This window comes from Notolabrus celidotus, chromosome 18 (assembly GCF_009762535.1).
Source record: "Notolabrus celidotus isolate fNotCel1 chromosome 18, fNotCel1.pri, whole genome shotgun sequence".
NCBI classification, from domain to species: domain Eukaryota; kingdom Metazoa; phylum Chordata; class Actinopteri; order Labriformes; family Labridae; genus Notolabrus; species Notolabrus celidotus.
The window spans coordinates 11,481,746-11,501,959 of NC_048289.1; the positions used below are offsets into that span (position 1 = coordinate 11,481,746).

A 20,214-nucleotide genomic window follows, 5' to 3' on the forward strand; every position below is an offset into this window, starting at 1 on the left:
AAAATAATCTGATTTCCTAACTGGAATAATGATCCTAAGAATTCTACAACTTAATTTTTACAGTTTAAATTAGTGCTGCTCAGTAAATCCCAATGTCATCATGAGGATTTGTAATGAACACGAAGCAAAAGTCTGAGTTAGGCAATGAATAGAGGAGCGATTTCATTTCAATAAGCAATGTTTAAGTTTTAACTAACGCCAAGCTTTCATGCCATGTTATGCTGTTTGGTTAAACTCAAGCTAGCTGTGAGCTAACCATAGACCATGTATAAAATATAGACGTAGTATCGGTGACGTCACCCATCTGTTTCTGAAGCACTGTTTTGAGGCCAATCGTCAGTGGCAGCCATATTACTACTGTGGAGCGATTGTGACGTAAAGATGCGGGCTTTGAGCCTCCTAGCTAACAGCTACAGTGTTCCCGCCTGTCAATCAAGTCAGCTGTGCCTCTCATTGGAAAACTCGTAATCTCAATATCTTTTAAATGACCACGTCATGAAAAAAATCACCCCGTACAGTGTGTGCCGATCAAGAAACGAGCTATCCAGACTACACTCGTCTTTTGTACCAGGCTGTAAACAATGTGTATTTCTGCTGTAAAGATCTTCTTTTTTGAATTGGTGTGTATGTGGTTTCTGGTACTTCTTGAGCCAGCCTCAAGCGGAACCTCGAACTGCAGTTTTTAGCACCTCCGCATTGGACTCGTATTTTTAGACCATAGGTTGCCACTTGGAGCTAACCTATTTTGTGCCAATTTAGTGGTTATTAAACATTTTTGGGATTAGTTTTGGATTTGGGGAGGAACATAATGAAAATACAGGTTTGTATAAAACATGAAACAAAAAGTTAAAGTTACTATACAATCTCAAATACCTGATTAGTTATATTATTCTATGCTGTGTCAATGTTGATCGATGTCATTGCATATGGCCTATTTATCTCATCAAGTTGTGATATTACTACTTGTACATAAATAGCATACTACTAACAAGCAGGACAAATATTGCAGGCAGGTAAAACTGAAAACACATCACAGAACAAAAGGTGATCTCTGTAACAACGCTCTAATGAGAGGTGCTGGCACATTTAAACAGCAGTGTCATTTAACACTGAAGGTCACTGAAGTGTGAGGAGATGGCAGTTAACACTGAATATTAGCTGAAATGAAGTATCTTTCATGCAGAGACAGTCAAGCATTTGACTCTCAAATCCCAATAATACTCATCTCCACATCATGCTGCTGAAGTGAGCAGGCGTCAGGGGTATGATTCACACAACAGAAGAGAGGGAAGGTGGGAGAGAAGCATCAACAAAGGCTAGGCTTCCACAGCTGCATTTTGGTCTCTATTTATGCTCTTCTCCTAATCAAACATTGTTCAGGCACAGCTGCTTTATCATTTCATTCTCATTACTCGCTGTCCATCAAGGCTTTACTGCTCGTTTTTAAACCTTGTGGCAGATGGGGCGGTGGGATACAGGCTACATTTGGCTGATTAAATGTGTATGTGTGGGAGACAGGAAGACAAAGGGAGCCTTGGTTTGATGGATAGCAGGCAGTGAGACAGTCTTTCCCCTCTGGCCCACACCTGCTGTGTGTCCTGTCATGGGTCCTGACATGACTGTAGGCCTGTGGAAAACCCTGATAATTTATCCATCCCAATCACGACCCGCTGTCTCTGACCCCTTCTGCACAATCCCACACACATATTCTTTGTTTTATTCTATTTTAAGCTGTAATTTCTATCACACAGTCCCTCTCTTTCCTTTATCAACTGATTTTACAACATCCCTCTATCTAGGCATCTATATTTTCTTTCCTCCATTACATACAAAATCTGAATGGTACAATTCTCCCTCTTCAAACCCCATCCTCCTCATCTCTGATTTTTCATCACTCCTTGACCCAACCTCCCGTGACTTTCCCCACCTCAAACCCCCAACCTTCATCCCCCCCACCCCTTCCCCGTTAAGATGGATGCAAGGGTGGCAAGGCGGCGGCGAAACGGCCATTTGGCCATGTGATGAATGGCAGTAATTACCTGTAGACGTAATTAACGAGGTCCAAGAACTGGGCGTTTAGCTCAAGTTCATCGGGAAAACGCTTCTCTATGTAGGTCATCATCTTCACCAGCAGGATGGACTTCTCACGGAGGTTAGGCATCTGGACGAAGGAGGGAAAGAGGAATGGGTGAGATATTAGGAAATTGAGGAGACAGAGAGGAGAGGAGAGAGATGTGAGAATATAAATGACAGATGATAATAAAAGGATTTCTTCCTCCTGTAATTACAGTCTACCTAAGCCCTCTACCTTTCCCCTTATTCTACAGCTCAAAAGGAATAAAGACAGCTTTGTGGGAGTTATGCTGATATAAGCCTTTCTTAGTGAGGAAATGTGCTTTGCCTGTTGTTTATCTAAAGGTGTCGCACCTTTTAAAATGTAGTTTGCTGACTCAGATTTCTCATTATTAAAAAAAGAATGTAATGATCTGCTGAATCACACATCTCTACTTTTTCTAAGGCATTGTTTTGAAGTCATATGTGTTAAGATTGCTTAGATTTGCTCCCTATACAATACATTATCACTCTCTGAATCCTACTATTAGATCATGAGGCACTGGGTAGTTCAGGCTCTGAGTATATTTCTGCTTTGCTCACAGGATACAACCAGATCCAGCCCCTCAGGTAGAGGTCTTTAAGCCGTACCCAGAATTAGATCAAAGTCCAGTGAGGGGGCTTTTAGTTACTACGGTCTTTCTCTCTGGAACAAGCTGCCTGTTGACCTGAGGTCCATCAATCCGGCTCTACTTCTAAAATGAACTTCATAGCCTTTCTATTCTCCCAAGGTTACAAATAGTTACTCTGTCAAGCTGTGCAAGAGTGTGTGTGTGTGTGTGTGTGTGTGTGTGTGTGTGTGTGTGTGTGTTTGAATATAATACCAGGAATTATCTATAATAAAAATATGAATTGCCATTACTTCAGTAGGGATGATGCACTCAACTCACAATACCGTTCATGATGCTGGGTTAAAAATATGATTTATTCAGGACATTTTCAAGGTTTAAAATCCAGTTTATGTTCATGCTTTAGAAAACCTGCCTCATAAAATGGTTATTTGTGATGCTTTTATTAAGGCTTTGTACTGCCTTATATCAATTTTTTTTTTTTTTCGGATCAGTCAACAGACATGCTTTTATTTTGAAAGGACGCAAAGTACTTCCACTATATTGTACAGTTACGCAAGAAATGAAGACAGTTCAAAAACAATTAACAGTTAAAAGTGTTAGATGTATTAGAACCCTTCTGAAAGGTCCAGCTCTTATGTTGTCTGCAACCTCCCTCTCTCTCTCTATTGCCAGCAGACCATGTTTGAAGATATTACTAGTGACATGTAGCTTACATGAGAACTAGAGAGAGAGCAAGAGGGAGATCGATTACTAGCTTATTAACAGCATATGGTGATATTGACGCCAAACAAGAGTATCAAGGACAGCGAGTGCCCTCAAATCGGGTATTGACATTCATTTACATCTCACCCATTAGTTTTGCTGATTGTGTGTATCTAGTTTTTCGTCTCCATTTCTGGGCTTCCTTCTTACCTGATTGGCCGCCATGGGGGAGTTGTTCTTCACCCACTCCTCCACAATTTTGACGACCGCGCGGAGGATTTTGGGGTCAGGTGACTTCTCGATCAGTGAAGTAAGGATGACCTGGATAAAGTTCTTCCTCATCTCCATGCTCATGACGGACAGCCGAGTCTTCACCAGGTCCAGGCTGAGCATTACGAGCTCACTGGTCACTAAGGGAACAGAGAGGTTGACAGTCAGGAGCAGGACTACAACAAACAAGCCTCTCGGAAACAGAGTCAAAATATTAGCTATATTGTGATAAACAGTGAAAGGAAAATAGCGTGGAAGCTATCACACAAGTTTTTCTAATTCAGCCTAAAAAAGGGTGGAAGCAGGGTGGGAGCAGCAGACTGAGATTCCCAACCTTCAGGACGGAGCACTACCACAGGCCCCTCATCCCATCTGCAATCAGACTGTTTAACACCAGCACTACAATGTCCTGTTAATCATCTTTTTCTCATCTTTCATTCCACTACATGGCAGTTACTATGTGACTTGGCACATTCACAAATAACTATTGTATCCATCTGAATCACACTGTTCTTCATACTGTGTATGTTTTTTGAAATAACCTGGTGCAATTCTATCAGTGCAATAACTTACCTTACTATCTATTTATCAAATAGAAGTGTACATAGTGTGTATACATCTGTAATAGTTGCCATATTTTATTCTATTTTATTCTATTTTATAAAGTATATCTTATCTCATCTTAAAAGCAACTGTTTTGAGCTTGACTCCACCATCACCACCAAAGGAGAAATAATGTTTTTTGATACTATTTTTAATTCATGAGGTGAAAAACAAACTAAAATCAAAGCTAGCCTTGAAAATGTCATCGCTTGCATCACCCAATTGGCTTTTGCCATTTGAGTGGCTCAAGGTGGCAGCAGCAGATCAACGACTAAACGTCTCCAGTGCAAAAGCTACTCCAGCAAAGCTTATTAGATTAGTGAGACATAAAAAATCTTTAGGCAAAGGCCTTGCTGGTCAGATAGCCGTTGCTTTCGGTGACAATAACTGTGCCTACTGGACGGTAAATGTGTGTTTCCCGATACAGTCATTAGGGACCCATTTAAAGCACTGATAGCATCTTCTAGCCATTACCTCCCATCTGAGACACAGCAGCAGGAATGATGTGCTGCTTTACTTCTGCAGACCTGGTCAGGCCTAGCTCAGAGAACAAAGTGAACAGGGAACCTTTGAGAATTTCTCTCAGTCAAGAGAGAACAAAAAAAAACAGGAGGCATTTACACAGCAGCACTTAAACTTGTGAACTTCTCCTCTTTACGTTTGCTGATCACTTTAAAGTGAAGTTGTTAAATGACAGATGAAACAGTGTGTACCGGTTCAAATAAAGAAAACAGCACCAGGTGACCATCTGTTTGTTTTATCCAGAGACTCCGAGACAATATAGGGAGAGAACTGGAGCTGAGAAACATCCCCGGTGAAAACATACTATCTGCGCAGAGGATCTCCCCTAACGGCGACAGCTTCTCAGAACACAGCTGCGGCCATTGATACAGAACTTCTGATACGGTCTTTGTATGGAGCCAGGTACTGCAGAGATACACGGGATATCTGAGCTCTGACTGAGTCTGCAGAAGGTCGCCATGTGAGTGTATTTGGTACAACTGACCTCACACACAGACGAGCCCTTGTTAGATCAGGGGTTGGGGAAAGTACGCACGCAAGGCTTCTTGATAATGTGAGTCAGCTGTAACTTCAGCTCGGAGGATAAGTTCAAATGAAAGTCTGGTGCAGAATGAGGGGATCTCTGAGCTCTGATGGTGACTCAGGTGCTGTGAACTCAAGAGCTGGGCTGAGTACAAAGAGATGTTGGAGGAGAATGGGGATCGTTAGGCTGGCCGGATAGTAGAACCAGTAAATTACACATCAAATGGGTTCAAGTTAGAGTCAGAGAATTTGACACCATCAATAAATATAAAGTGCAACCATCACCTCTCTGATGTGTCAACAAAAACTGTAACTATAGAAGATTCATAAAGTAGAATTTGTGTTCGAGCTGTTGTAGAGGATAGGAATAGATTGCACAGGTGGTCATTGGGAAAGGGCTGATCAGTGTATTTCTCATAAACTGAACAAATATGGACGTAGTATCCGTGACGTCACCCATCTGTTTCTGAAGCGCTGTTTTGAGGCCAATAGTCGGCGGGAGCCATATTGCTGCTGTCGAGCGATTGTGAGGTAAAGAGGCGGGCTTTGAGCCTCCTAGCCAACAACTACAGTGTTCCCACCTGTCAATCAAGTCAGCTGTGCCTTGATGAACTGCAGTTTTTAGCACTTCTGCATTGGACTTATATTTTTAGACCGGAGGTTGCCGCTTGGTATTTCTATGTATTTTAAAGTGTTCCACATGCTGCGTTGCCATTGGCTGTCAGTGACTGACATTTTGCCCAGGGCCAATCAGGTAATCAGCCCTGAGAGTTGGGGATTGGCCAATAGTATGCCGTCAGCTGACCAAAATTTTGAATCAGTATATGCCCAGCCTTAATCTCACAGCAGAAGTCTACTAACATGCCTAACAGCAACCTTTCTTGTCATACTCTAAAGATCTTAAAGTTCTGTAAGTCAGTGACTGAAAGCTGCCTTTGCTTTTTATTCTATCCCCTTCTTAGTTGACTTAATTCTAAGGGTAGGCGATTCTATGTTTTGGGGTTGAGTTAATATGGTTGGTTTGTACTGCTAGTTAACTTGTTTCTATTTAAATGTCTAACACAAAGCATACACTGAGAGACTTTTTCTTAAACGTTTGTCCAAGTGGGTTTGTATGATCATGCTTTTTGTGGTTCACACTTGTTTTTTATTCCTTCTCACTCATGCATGTACCTGTGCTGGTTTCGGTCACCCCAGGGTTGGCCTGCTGGGGGCTCAGGTGTTCCCGCACCATCTTCTGCAGTGAGCGCATGAACACTGAGATGAGGCGGTCGATGTAGCTGGCGTTGTAACTGCAGGCTGACTTCAGAATCATCAGTGTTCCTGGGAGAGCAATGAAGGGAAAAGTTGAATGATGAAGTGAGGAATGATGAGGGGAATACAAATGATCTGACAGGAAGCCTTAACCTCTGAGGGCCGAACAGACACACACCTGGCTTTTTTCTTTCTGTAGGGGGAATATCATAAAGCTCAGAGTGTCACAGGAGCAGGGATATGTGAGACTAATGTCCCTCTCTGTTTCTGCTCCCTGAAGGGGAGACAAATGTTAAAATACCACCCCCATCATGTCAGCGCTACCTCTCCGCAACAGAAGGATATCAAAAGCCTTTTATTGACCACAACTGCCATTTTGGGAAAATCGTATCAGATAGCGCTACCTTTAGACAGCTCTCCAATAACCATTTGTCACCTTGAGGGCCCTTTATTTGAAGAGCTGCTATATATTTCAAATGAAAGGGGGTAAAAATCAAATAGCTATCTCGGTGGAATGAAAGTCAGTTTTTTCTATAAATACTCGGTGACATTTGGCAGGATAACAGTAATGTTCACACAGGGAGGGTGGCCCGAAAGCAGCAATTCTTCCCGAGACAACCTTTCCCAAACCGCTGGACTGTGGCCTCAGTTTAAACAGACCAGATGTTAGGCCGAGCAGCAGGGCCCATCGGCTTGCATTTTAACGACCCACTTACTGGAATAATTGCTAAGAGCGACTGAGTTAGCTTGGTTTTTGTAGGGAAATGAGTGAGAGTGTGACAAATATATATATTTTTTATGTATGGGTTTATGACCAATAAAGTGAGGGCGACGGAGCACAAGAGAGCAGAATGGGATAAATGGGAGGAAGGAAAAAGGAGAGCTGAAGGTCTTACCGAAGAGCTGTGTGGGGTTAGTGTTGCTTGTGGCTTTTTCGTAGTTGGTAAGTCCTTCATAGATGACTTTGCCCACAGCAGCATAAAGACACTCCAATTCCTCGTACTTGGATGCCACTGTTGATGTGCCTACAGAGAGAGAGAGAGAGAGGGAGAGAGCAGTGTTTGCTTCAAACAAAGAACAGCTGGGGATCTAAATCAACGTCTTGCTTTTAGCACACTGAATGAAAAATAGCCCTCTTAAAAATGCGGGTACGAACAAACAATCACAAACATTTTGGCAATGAGGAATGATTTCTTTGACAACCGAGACATGCAGCTTTATTTTTTCTCTTGAAGTAATGAGTTTGGCTAATCCAACCGAGAGAGAACTTACTAGGCTCAGTGGGGAAGATGCTCATGAGGCGAGAGAGAAGGGAGTGGACAGCCCGCAGCACTTTGGTGTTACCGCAGGTCATGCATGCAGCAATGCCCCGCTGTAGGGGTTTAAAATGGGCCAGAATGGCTGGGGACTGCAGCACTTGTAGAAGGAAGCAGAGGATCTCCAGCCCGGTGCAGATGTTGGAGATGTTAGCCTGTGCTGGCTGCTCCTGAGAAACACAATGAGAGAGGTCAGCAGGATGAAACCAATAAACTTGGTTTGTGGAACAAAGTCAGAAATTACTGGCTGCAATTATGCATTTTAATAAATGTAATCCATCAAGGGACATTTGCTTGTTTTCATTCTTAGATAAAAGAATTAAAAACCTAAAACTAAGCCAAAAATATCTACGGAACAAAATCCTGCAGATGCATTAATCATTGAACTTTTTTTCCCCATATAAACTCGAGACAACTGAGAAATCAATATTCCACACACAGAGGTATTTCTTGCACAAAAAAACCAAGGCAATGTGATTGCTGCTAAACTAAAGATCAATGGCTAACATCGGGTCCCTAATTTTGTCTAAATTGCAATCAAGGTTTACAAGATGGCAGGGGCAAGAGGATAATCTGGGACAGATCCATGGCACTAATCTTGGCTAATGAACAAGGGGACTCCTGTGATAAGGCTGCTGGTAGATATTAGGTCGGTATTGATTTGGCACTGTATTAACAGAATGGGATCTTGTATCTGGGGCCATTTAGATACTTGATTTGCGTGTTTTTGTGAGGGATTGTGTGCCTGCTATCCTTCATCATGTGCACTCTCATGCCACTCCCTCTGACTCTTAATCACTGCCATGCCAGTACAATGAGATGATAAAAGGTAATCGGATTTAGTGCATTGTTCCTTAGTCTGAGTAAGATGGCTGGGCAGGTAGAGCATTGTCCCGAGGGGGCTGGGATTCGTGTATATGCATCTGCATACGAACTTAAGGAACCCTTGTTTATCAGACATTTCCCAAGAGGTCTGGAGGGGCTGATTGGTTGTGCTAGTGTGTACGTGTAGGCAAAGAGAGGCGAAGGCACGGCCAATTGCAGCAATCCCCAAAAGGGAAAAAGGGAAGTTCGTGACAATTGCGGCACATGGTGATAACCTTGTCTGAAGCGCCACTGAATCAGACCAGAGAGATGACGAGCGAAGGAGAGGGGCAACAGATAAAAAGACAGACACAGAAGAGAGGCTGCGATAAGAGGCTGAAAAGAAAAGAAGAGATGAGAGGAGGAAGTGGAGGCACAGACACAGAGAGGAAGGCGAGGACAGATTCAGAGAGGCACAGTGGGGAGATACAGAAGGCAAGGATGGGGAGTTTAGGATGAAGGGGGGTGGGGGGGTTGAGCGAGAAGGCAGAGGCTAACCCGGATAGACTCCCGTTATCTCGCCACTGTCATTATTTTGTCATTATGGTAGTTGGCGCCTCACTTCATGTATTTACTGATAAGGGACAAAGGACTCAGAGACGTTCAAGCAAACACTAAGACGGAGCTTAAGCAGGGCCAGGAAACTTTTGCAATCCCTGAGAAAGTGACGGCAAAAAGATAAATTATTTTGGCTGCATTTTATAATTTATACAATTTTGTTTACGCAAAATACAGTTGATGACATATACTTCACTACACATGTAAAGATTCTCACACAAATATATACCGTTTCAACCTTTGTGATCCAAAGGACATTTATAGCTTCTAGAAATACAGAAGATAAGACGCACACATTCAGAAAGTTGATACACATCACTGAAAAATCAAATCAGATCGAGACAGCGATGGAGAAGTGATTTCTGGGAAATGCAGTAAATAAACAGAGTATTTAAGGCCCCTATGCAAATATGTCATCAACATGAACTTGAATGGGGCTCTATGAAGCAAAAAGACAGTGGATAGCATCGCATCTCTGAACCCGTCGGCTTTCTGTTGATAGGTATAAATACCTCTGGAAATGATGGCCAGCAGCTAACATTTTTCTGTGCACTGCATTGTTTACAATCCAATTAGCAACTTGAGAAGGAACCATGTGTTCAGATCATAAGTGTAGTGAAATTTGCCAGATATGTCTGTATAATAAATACCAGCATTTTTTTTGGTTCATTACATCCACCTAAGTATCGCCCATTCATCTGCTTCGGATGAGTCTCAGTTTCACTGTAAATAGTAAGTTACATAGAGGCTTAAATCTGGCTATAGTGGTGCAGATTTATAAAGACATAAAAATTGCCCACTAGGTGGTATTTCCGAAATCACTGTGCATCAGCCGAACATTACATCTCTTTTCTTCTCTGCAACAGTTTCAGTATGATTTATGAACATTTATCAGCCCTAACTTCAACATAATACACTTGACAATACTTCTGGAGTCACCATGGTTTCCTGTGCACAAACAAGCAGAGAATGTAGTGGGACTGGAAAATGGCGATATGACTAGCATAGAAATCGCACTGCTGACCAGCGTTCGAGCAGAGTACTGCAATGCGACGCAGACACTCCAACGCACAAGTATGACGTGCTCAAGACGGTGTCGGCCACCTTGGAGTAGAGTCAATGCAAAAGCATGAACAAGGCTTTAGGCCTGTCCTCAAGAGGAGAATAATGAACAACTTTGGCTTTTGCAACAGAGCGTCAAGTAGTATCATCACTCAAGTTGATATTTTTATTTTGAATTTATTTTGATTGTTTGCAACACTTTCATTCAGACTTCTGTTCATAGAGATAAAAAGTCATTGTCAGATTACTGCGCTCCATACGGATTATTTTTTTCTGCCAAAGCATGCTATTGGGGGATTGGTCAAATCTGAGTGGACTATCCAGGGGAGATCTCATAGAGATTCATGTTTTTGTAGAACCCATAAATAGAGATTAATATGCATAATGATTGATTTGTTCTGTAAGGCACAAAATTTATCTTACCACTGTCATAAGCAGCTTGTCAAACCACTGTAGCTTGAGCTCAGCACGGGGCCACATCTCAGGCCTGAGGGCAGACTTCATCAGGCTGACGCAGCGACGGGACAGCATCTCCCCTGGAGACCCAGCCACGCTGGTGCTGTCATTCACCTGCAAAGGAGACAGGGAGGAAGGTTGGTTGGTATAGTAATCATAACCATGATAGACAGAAGGCATCATGTACAATACTTAAATGTAGTCCTGACACAAGGCAAAAATCCCACACACTGGGACAGTAAGAAAAGCATCCCAGAGACCAACAGTGAATCTCTATTATCTGTAGGTGTGATGTCTATGGGTTAATACTGATCACTGAAGTCAGTAAATCGATGCAATTTTTCTACAGGGATCAATTCGGCGTCATAACCCCCTGTTGTCAAGTGGAATATAAAGAAAAGATTGTGGTTCCTAGTCTGTTCTGTGAGCAGTGAGTGATCCCAGGAGGTTAAATTCAACAGGGATGGTTGGATGAGCAGTGAGAATGAAGCCTGGCATGAAAAAGAAGTTAGGGAAAGTCAAGGTGAGCTAAATCTCAACAGTCTATTTCAGGCTTGTAACCAAGGTCATCATTGCCGCGAGAGCGAGGGACAGCTGTATGCGGAGGACACGCAAAAAAGGGCCTGTGTGTATGTGTGTGTGACAGCCACCAGGCGTGTCCTACCTTCACCTCTGAGGGGGTTAGGATACTTGCGTGCTACCTGGCAGGCGCTATGGATGGCAGAACTGTACTCAGTGTATGTGTGAGTGGTAGAGCATTGGAGTGCTGTGTGGTGTGTGAAAGTTACAGTGGAGGTGTTACCTGGCATGCAATCCTGATGAGGAAGTTGACTACTGTGTCCGTATGCTGTTTCTCAACCGGCTTGGTGAGCATGGTCTCTGTTCCCGGCATGGACTGGCTGCGACCAAACACCTGAAAACACACAGAAAATCAATAAATGATTACAAATAAGTTGAATGTTTTTTCATTCAGAATACAAAGAAAAGAAGCATTCTGTGAACAGAGATTTTAAACCTGAAGGTTCTATATCGGTTAGGAAATGAATGAGATTTCATAACTCTGTGACAGCAGTTCGAATGCTGCGTAGGGAAGTGTCTGCATAAGAGGGAGTATGAAAGAACAAACGCATTGTCTGCAGTATTTATCAGGAAAGTAGGCTGTGTCTTTGATTTTTTTTTATCATTATCCAGGCACCTTTCTTAACTCGTATCATTATGTTGGTCCGAGCAGAAACAAATGCTTCTGCTGCAATTCTCCCCCAACATCAGATAAAATAACCCAAGTATCAGACAGTCATTCAGACCACAAAATCAAACTGTTTTTGTTTAAGTGTAAGAACAAATTTAAACAACTCTATGGCTTCAAATGAAAAAGGGAATGAACTATGGGAAAATAGGACAGCCGCAATCATAAAGACCCTTGACTTGATCTCTGTGTCTGAATGCCTCTGTGTGCACTGTGAACTCTGCCTGTGTCTTTTCATTTATTTACTCACAATTTGTATTGATAATACTGTAATGTCGTAGTCCTCATTTGTTCTTCTATGATCATAAAACAAGGACATACAGAAGCATAAAAAACAAGGAACATTTTAGATTTTCCTGTTTTACAACAGGACAACACACGCCTGGTTTCCACTTACGTGTGTAACCTACATCAGTAGGTCTGTAAATTAACAGATAATAGTGTCCAAAACAAGAAAATTCACTTCTTTACAGACGGATAAAAACGATAGAACCACAGCAATGGGAGAGAGGCTAATTTTGTCTGATAACTGATACATCTGTCTGTGTTTCATATCAGAATGAGAGAGAAAATGTGGCTGTGTATTAAGTATGACTACATTTTAGCAGAACAACAGTACTCAGAATCATGAAATGTTAAAACTTGATAGAAAAACTGATTTTTAGTCATACGAGTACACTTGACAATCAACACTGGCAAGTGAACTGAGGTACATAGCCTGTTCCCGAATCAGTACGACATCCGGGGAGTTTTGGCATACTGCAGATTTTGCCCTTGTTCACTTACTACTGACTACATACTGAATTTTGGCCAAATCAGTACGTACTGCTAGTATAGTAGGCGGTTTCGAAAACAGCCACAGTCTCTCTGAAATCTGCAGAAGACATTAGATTTTTTCAACATACTGGCAGTAGACTCCTGACTGAAATATAACAGAGGGGAGGAGTTTCACAGGCACATCAAATATCATGCAGATCCCCATAGGAATGAATGGACTTATGGTTGACTTGCCTCAGTGCATATACATAAGTGGAAACATTGTTCACTCTAAAAACTTCATGTTCATGGGTGGTGATCAGTTGATCAAGTGAATTCTGAATGTATTTTGATGTATTTCATACTAATTGATAAGTATATGTATAGTACAGTAAGAAAGGCAGATAAAATAAAGCAGTATTTTTGTGTCAACTTGCTGCAGAGACGTGTGACTGATGCGGGTCGCAGTATCACAAGGAGGCCCAGCACAACCTGGAGGCCTGTGATAACAAGCTGATGCAATTAAAAGCATAATCTTTATAATGTAAATAAAACATCAGCTTTTTCAAGTTGAGTTTTTGTATGTATCAGAGATTGATCATCGTATAATCAAGACACTTTGATTTAGATTTTGAACAGGCGCCCCTTGAAACAAAGGCATCTCATCCAGTGTTGGAACTGCAAAAACAACAGATCACAGTGGGACTCGAGATGAAACAGATGTGCAGCTGCAATTCTTTAGTAAGAAAAATGGATCAAGGCAACAACAACCGTGCTGTTTTCTCCTGTCGGCAATTTTTGTCTCAGACAGATGTAGAAATGACTGTTTGATCAAAGTATGTTTCAAACTGTTCCGCAACTGTTCAGATAAGTGAGAAACACACAAACAACCAGGGAGAACTTTGAAAGAAGGAAGAAGGGGATGTAGTTATTACATTTTGAGCTAATGAACTAATGTCAAGCCAATTCCTGGCTTTCTATTCTAGTGGAAACTAACTGAGTGATGCTCACCGTGGAAGCAGATCCAGTGGCTGTACGGAACCTCTTCACATCTTGTCCAGCAGCTGCAGTAGCGGCTTCCAGAGACAGTCCTCTTTTCACAGCACCCGTGCTGGTCCCCTCACCGCCAGCTGCTACGTCAGTCTCAGACTCCGGCTACAAGAGGGAAAACAGGAAGAGAGAGGAGGATGGGATGAAGAAGATTAAACTGGTTAACAAAGGAAAGTAAAAAGTTGCAGAAAAAAACATGTACAGGGTTTGTCAAGGTTCTTGACGTGGTCATTAGTTCAGTATTTATGAGAAATGACTCCAAAAATGTTTAAAGTGTTTAAATAAAACCAGCCTCTTTGCCTGGATTTGACTGTGATGTGTGTACATATTCATAACAGTCTATGAACACACCTGCTGGTCTTTGATCCTCTGCAGCTCCCATTTGATGACCACCTCAGCCAGGTCCACAGCCAGCTTCCTTTGCTCTATGGTCACACTGGGGGTGAAGCCCAGACGCTGCATTGCACTGATCATGTGCTGCACCAGGTGGTGGCGCACAGGATAGTACACCTGGGAAGGGAATCAAAGTAGTAAACATTTAAGCATAAGACATTAACAAATAAAATATTACAGCAAGGGGAAAAAATGTATTTAACTGATTGAAGTAATGTTTGACTTTGCAGCATTTTCAAATTGTAAACAGAGGCAAGACACATGAGGAAGATTAGCCAGCAAGGTTGCAAGCATGGAGCTTTTTGATTTGCATTCTCAACTTTTGCAGACCAGACATTTCACAAATTCAACCTCCACTTTTTGCAGAAACCAGAAGCAGAATCAAAGCATGAGGAGTGAGAAGGGTAAGAGGCATTTTATAGAACCATAACATTACAAACAGTCCTGTTTTGCCTTGGAGGGAACACCAGACTTTGGTTGTCCATCAAAAACATTCTTCACACAGAAAAAACTCAGTCTCCAAAACAGTGAGCTAAAAAGCATGGATTCAGAGATGCTCAGCTCCATGAATGATGTACTAGAACAGTTGTCAGTCCAGTCCACTTCACATATGGAATTTCCGAACATTGACCATGTTCAACCTGACTTTGTGTCGACTTTTTCCTGAAAGCACCCCCTACAGAAATGTCCTTATTAGAGATGTACACAATTCATCGATTATTGATTAATTGATTGTTAAGAATTTACTCGAAACACGCATTTTTGTTTTCAATTTACCGTCACGTGGAACAAACATCATGTGGTCTCATATCACACTCGGCTATCAGGGAGGTGTTTTAAGTTTAAAGCATGTTTCGATGTGAATCAGCTGTTAAAGGTGTTACGCACAGCGGAGACGCTCAGCTGGGGGCTAAGGCTGCGCGTCAGGTCTCCACGTGCGCTCCTCCAAGAGGATCAATAAGCAACTGCTGCCAGCAACGATACGGACAACTATAAACAGGACATTTCCCCACCTTTAGATACAAAGCGAACAGACTGTTGGGAATTGCTAGTGCGCTATGTTTGCAGACATACAACATCAGAGCCGTCTGAGCTTTTCTGCCTCTGGACTGGTTATGACCCGGTTGCGCTCCCGGCTGACACCTGACTGCGTACACATGCTTGTTTTTCTCAATAAGAACTAGTAGGCAGAAAACTGGACACTGTGAGTCTGAATTACTTTTCTTTTAGTATTATGTGCCTTCACATTATAAGACTATGTCCGCAGAGAATATTTTTATGAGCCTGATCGTTGATAATCAGTGTTAAACATGTTAACCGTATTCGATACCGTCAGTTATATGCATCTTGTTGCTGTAGAAAATATAATTTAGGGGGAAAAACGTATTTGGCCTTGTTTTTGACATAAGAATAATAATGTTTTTTTATTATTGATAATTGATAGTAAACATTTCCAAAAATCTATCACGGAGAATACCTAAAATGTACATCCCTAGTCCTTGTACATGTTGTAGAGACATCAATGTAAAAACAGACACCTTTACAGATGATTATCCTTCTTGTCCTCCAGGCCCTACCTTGCAGCTCTCTCTCACCTACTTTTAGCAGTGTATTTCGAGCTGAGAGAGCATATCCAACACTGATCATTTCCTGCTCTGAGGTGCATGTGTGACATGAAAAGTTCCTGTAAATATCAGGGCTTGAACATCTTGAAGATCACGAAGAGAATGTGGGGTTCATGTGTGAAGAGAGCCAGTTTTGAGTTTTCTAAGAAGAAGATTGATTTGTTGCAGTGATGTGGGGTTAACATGAGGACACATAGTCACTTTAGGACATTAAGTTAAGCAATCACCTTGCACAAAGCATCATTATCATGACTGCTGAAACAAATTAAACATGCATCTTATTTTTGCTCTAGATTTTCGGAGCGATACCACATGTAAAGATAAACGCGGGGCGCTCAATCACTTTGAGACCGAGTGTCAGAAGAGGCAAACTCTGAAGTCGTATTCCCACTTACTCTCAAGGACATGATGACACACACTTAGCCCTGAGAGTTCACACTCTCCAGCGTCACACTTGAGAGTCACTTAGCCTCACTCCGAACTGAGACTCTCGAACACACAGACGCATGCTGACAAAAGAGCGAGAGATGAGATGTCTATCTAAGGACTGTTGCCTGTGTCAAAGAATATTAAAGCTTCTCACTTTGAGGGTAATTACAGCTGATAGAGCGGGGCATCACAGCTCCTTAATGACAGAGCTGCTAAGCCCTGTCCATCACGTGTGCACACAGACAAACACGCACGCAATCACTCTATTTCTTTAACACACACACACACACACACACACACACACACACACACACACACACACACACACACACACACACACACACACACACACACACACACACACACACACACACACACACACACACACACACACACACACACACACACACACACACACACACACACACACACACACACACACACACCAAGTCTCTCATCTATCTGTCATTATCTTCCCCCCAGTGTAATTATGCTGATGTGATTACATTAGATTAGTCATCTGGCCCAGTGAGAGCAGCCTGTCAGTGAGATAGAGAGGGGAGCTGAGGAAAATGTCAGTCTTCTGCTTAAAGACCGTCGCTTTCTGACCGGCCGGTCAGAGCACATCAGCTGAAGAAGCAAGAGGGCAAAAAGTCTCTGGGAAGTTTCAGGGAGGATAACCAACATAAAAGCCAATGATGCTTTGCTGGTGCGGACTTGTGAAGAGATCGGGTGCTCTTTGACTCTGCTGATCCTCGCGGAGATGGCATTAAGGCGATTACAGGCAGCAGGCAGTTACCATTAGCTCCGGTGCCCAGTGATGAATGATATGAGCTTTTTACAACATGAGGCAACAGAGCACAACAACCCTGTCTTGGGTACCATCCGAAAAAAATGATACTTGTACTTTAAATGATGATGCTCCATTCACATAAGGACTGATTGAGAGGCGTCATGTTATTCAGGGCACTCGTATAATCAGTAAAAATAGCTTCTCCACTGTTTTCCCCCCATGTGGTTCGCTGCAGTTACCAAAGTCACACTGAGCAGAAAGCTGGCAGCAGTGACAAATGGCTGTGGATGCTAACAGGAGTGTTAGTTTACCATTAAAAATATAAAATGATGAAATGTTAAAAAGTCAGCAGTCTTGGAACCCAACAGAGATCGCCTGACAACAACAACATCCTCCTCTGAAAACTAAAGCAAACTTCTCTGTGATTCTAGTGCAGCCAATAGTTAGCAGTAAACGACTTCCAGCAAAGACTTTCTTTTCTATGCTCAGCAGTCGTTAACAGTCCTGTTGGCGACCTAACTGCGTGTTCAGCTCATTCTCTTCAAATATGACTGCAAAATAACTCATTTTTTTGTTCATCACATTCCCCGGACCACACCCTGTTTTTTGCACTTTTCAGTGTTTTGTTTTCATACTTTCGCCCATTTCTGCCGACTGTCAGGCTATTTTGACCCTCGCGCCGTGCTGTACTTGTGTTGTGATTGAGAGGAGTGACATCAGCTACTGGAGTTGTATTCATTCCTTTTGCTTGAAGAAGAACGGCGGGAAGATGTGGTTACACATTCCCAACGTGAAGCCACCACAAACAAAAAGGATAAAGAAAGAGGCAGGAGACGATAAACAAGAGGAACTGACAGCTAAACGGAGTAATGTCCCTATACGACGTTTCAAAGAAAACTGGAAAATTGACGAGGCTGACCAACCTCAGTCCTGGCTGACTTACGACCCGACAAACCACACCAAACAGAAGCAAAACCCCTTCGTTGTTGGCGCAATGAACATGAAATTTGGCTGGTGAAAAATATTTTTGGCTGGAAAATTTTTGGAGGTCACTAGCCAATGGCAGATGAGGTAAAAAGTTAATTTTACGCCCTGGTCTCAGTTTCACTGTTAATAGCATGCTACACAATGGTCTCAACCTGCAGCATTAACCCGAAATAGAAACAGATTTTCTTGGGACATATTTGCAATAAACAGGTAACAAGTGTGGCAAAACAACAGCACCATGATGCAGATTTTTATAAAGTGAAAATGCAGGCTTTGGGATGACAACTTTTAAAATGCTTGTTTGTTGAATGGCTGGCTGTCTGTCTGATCGATCGTTTCTGGTGAATTCTGGGGATGTGAGAGATCTAATCACTGACTGACAGCGTGAAGCAACAGTCACTCAGGTTGAAATGTTTGACGAAGAGTGGGCTGTTAGCGAGAACACATATAGTGCAAAAACAAATAGGCTTTCTGACAGCAAAGAGAAATCTGAAGTTTATTCCCCAGAGCAAACACTAACAATGACTTTGATGCTTGGGTCGGAGTTTCCTAATACTAGCAAAGTAACTTGGGAGAGTTGACCCTGTCTATAGCCTTGCGTCTGTGTCTGTTCTCTGGCTAGTTCCTCAAAGAAAAGGACAAGCTGACAACAATCTCTGTGGGTAATACACTTAGTATTGACGTATGCCTTATACAATCCCACTTAAAACTATCCCTTTAACAGAGGGCATCTTAGTGCAATCCAAATTAGAATGAAAGCTGCAAAATGCAAAGCATTGCTTTGCTTTCAGACCAAACAAACATGAAAACAGGATATGAGACAGACATCTCATTTGCTTCGAATATTCCCTAAACCCCACTCAGCCTTTCTGAAAACACTGGAGATCAATAAATTCAGCAGAGGCTGACAGGAGGAAGAGCGCCTTTCTCTGTGTGTATTTATCTGTCATCAGCTCACCCTGAAGTGCTGCACGATGAGATGCAGGATGTGGACCAGCTGTGGTACAGTGTGGCCCTCCTCCACGATGATTTTGCGCGTCCAGTGGGTCAACATCTGGTGGCCGTCCTCCATGCGGGCGGGTACAGCTGGGGTGAGGATGGCCATGGCCTGTCGTACGATAGCCCGGGCCTCCATGGTGTGGGCCTTCAGGAGGCTGTGGAAGACCTGCAGAGGAAAAATGAAACAGCTCATCATGTAGTTTTCCAATATCATTCATACATTTTATTTCTTATTTCTTGCAAAATGAAGGGATAAGCTGCCTGGGAAGAGCTGAAAGTCCCCTCACTTTGAAACTTGGCCAGTATAAATGTAAACAGAACATCTCTTGGTCTGCATACATTAAGCACACTTGGCAATCTGTATTGTGCCCAAGCTTCTCCACCAAAGTCCAGTTTGTTTGACTAGTGTGAGGAATCTTTACCGCGCTCACACCACATGTCACATTGACACAGTGGCACAGAGACAATCGTGCTTTGGCAAGGTACTGGGTCCAGTGTGAGTGTGCCCTTTTCCATCATTTCTTTCTTTTGTTTCAACTATCTTTGCATCCGTCTCACCTGCAGGACGATCTTTTTATGAATGGCAAACTTGGCGATGATGTGGGCCAGCAGTAGGTGACCGCTGTATTTACAAGCAGGGTCCACGCAAGCTTTGGGCAGCAGGCACGGCCAGGCGAAGGTCATGAGGCGTCGCAGCTTGCTGTTGCGTGACTTGTTGTTGTCGTGGATGTGGTGGGGAGCGTGCTCCACCAGCAGGGTAGAGAACTGCAGCAAGCAGATTCGCAGGGAGTCCAGAAGGTCAGCTTGCTTCTCCGGGTCCAGAACCTTTTAGATGAACAGTAGAGGTGAGGTGGTCAGGTGTTTAGAGAAGGTGATATTTTGCTATCCACACAGATTGGGAAATGAACATTCACAGACTTTTTATGGCATCACTACTTTTTTATAAGGAGCTAAGATGTTTTGTGATTAAAACACATTTCTTTTGGTGCAGCCTTAATTCATATTGAATTCCAACAGCGGTCAATAGAAGTCTTAGATTACTTTGTGCAATTTATCAGCATAAATTAGAAAGAGAGAAACACTTTTTAATATGCTATTTACTTGATTGGGTAAGAACTACAGT

General features: G+C 42.5%; 1 protein-coding gene across 2 annotated transcripts in view; it reads right to left on the reverse strand.

Moving 5' to 3' along the window:
* Positions 1 to 20,214, reverse strand: part of trrap (transformation/transcription domain-associated protein) — a 114,762-nt gene that overhangs the window by 56,828 nt on the left and 37,720 nt on the right. For both annotated transcript variants that reach the window (XM_034707109.1, XM_034707107.1), the window contains exons 38-48: positions 19,650 to 19,916; positions 19,051 to 19,257; positions 14,217 to 14,375; positions 13,827 to 13,970; positions 11,616 to 11,726; positions 10,781 to 10,927; positions 7,830 to 8,043; positions 7,454 to 7,582; positions 6,477 to 6,626; positions 3,597 to 3,796; positions 2,040 to 2,161 (exon numbers count right to left, since the gene is read on the reverse strand). In XM_034707109.1, coding sequence (XP_034563000.1) covers positions 2,040 to 2,161; positions 3,597 to 3,796; positions 6,477 to 6,626; positions 7,454 to 7,582; positions 7,830 to 8,043; positions 10,781 to 10,927; positions 11,616 to 11,726; positions 13,827 to 13,970; positions 14,217 to 14,375; positions 19,051 to 19,257; positions 19,650 to 19,916 — 1,850 coding nt within the window. The remainder of the gene's footprint in view (positions 1 to 2,039; positions 2,162 to 3,596; positions 3,797 to 6,476; positions 6,627 to 7,453; positions 7,583 to 7,829; positions 8,044 to 10,780; positions 10,928 to 11,615; positions 11,727 to 13,826; positions 13,971 to 14,216; positions 14,376 to 19,050; positions 19,258 to 19,649; positions 19,917 to 20,214) is intronic.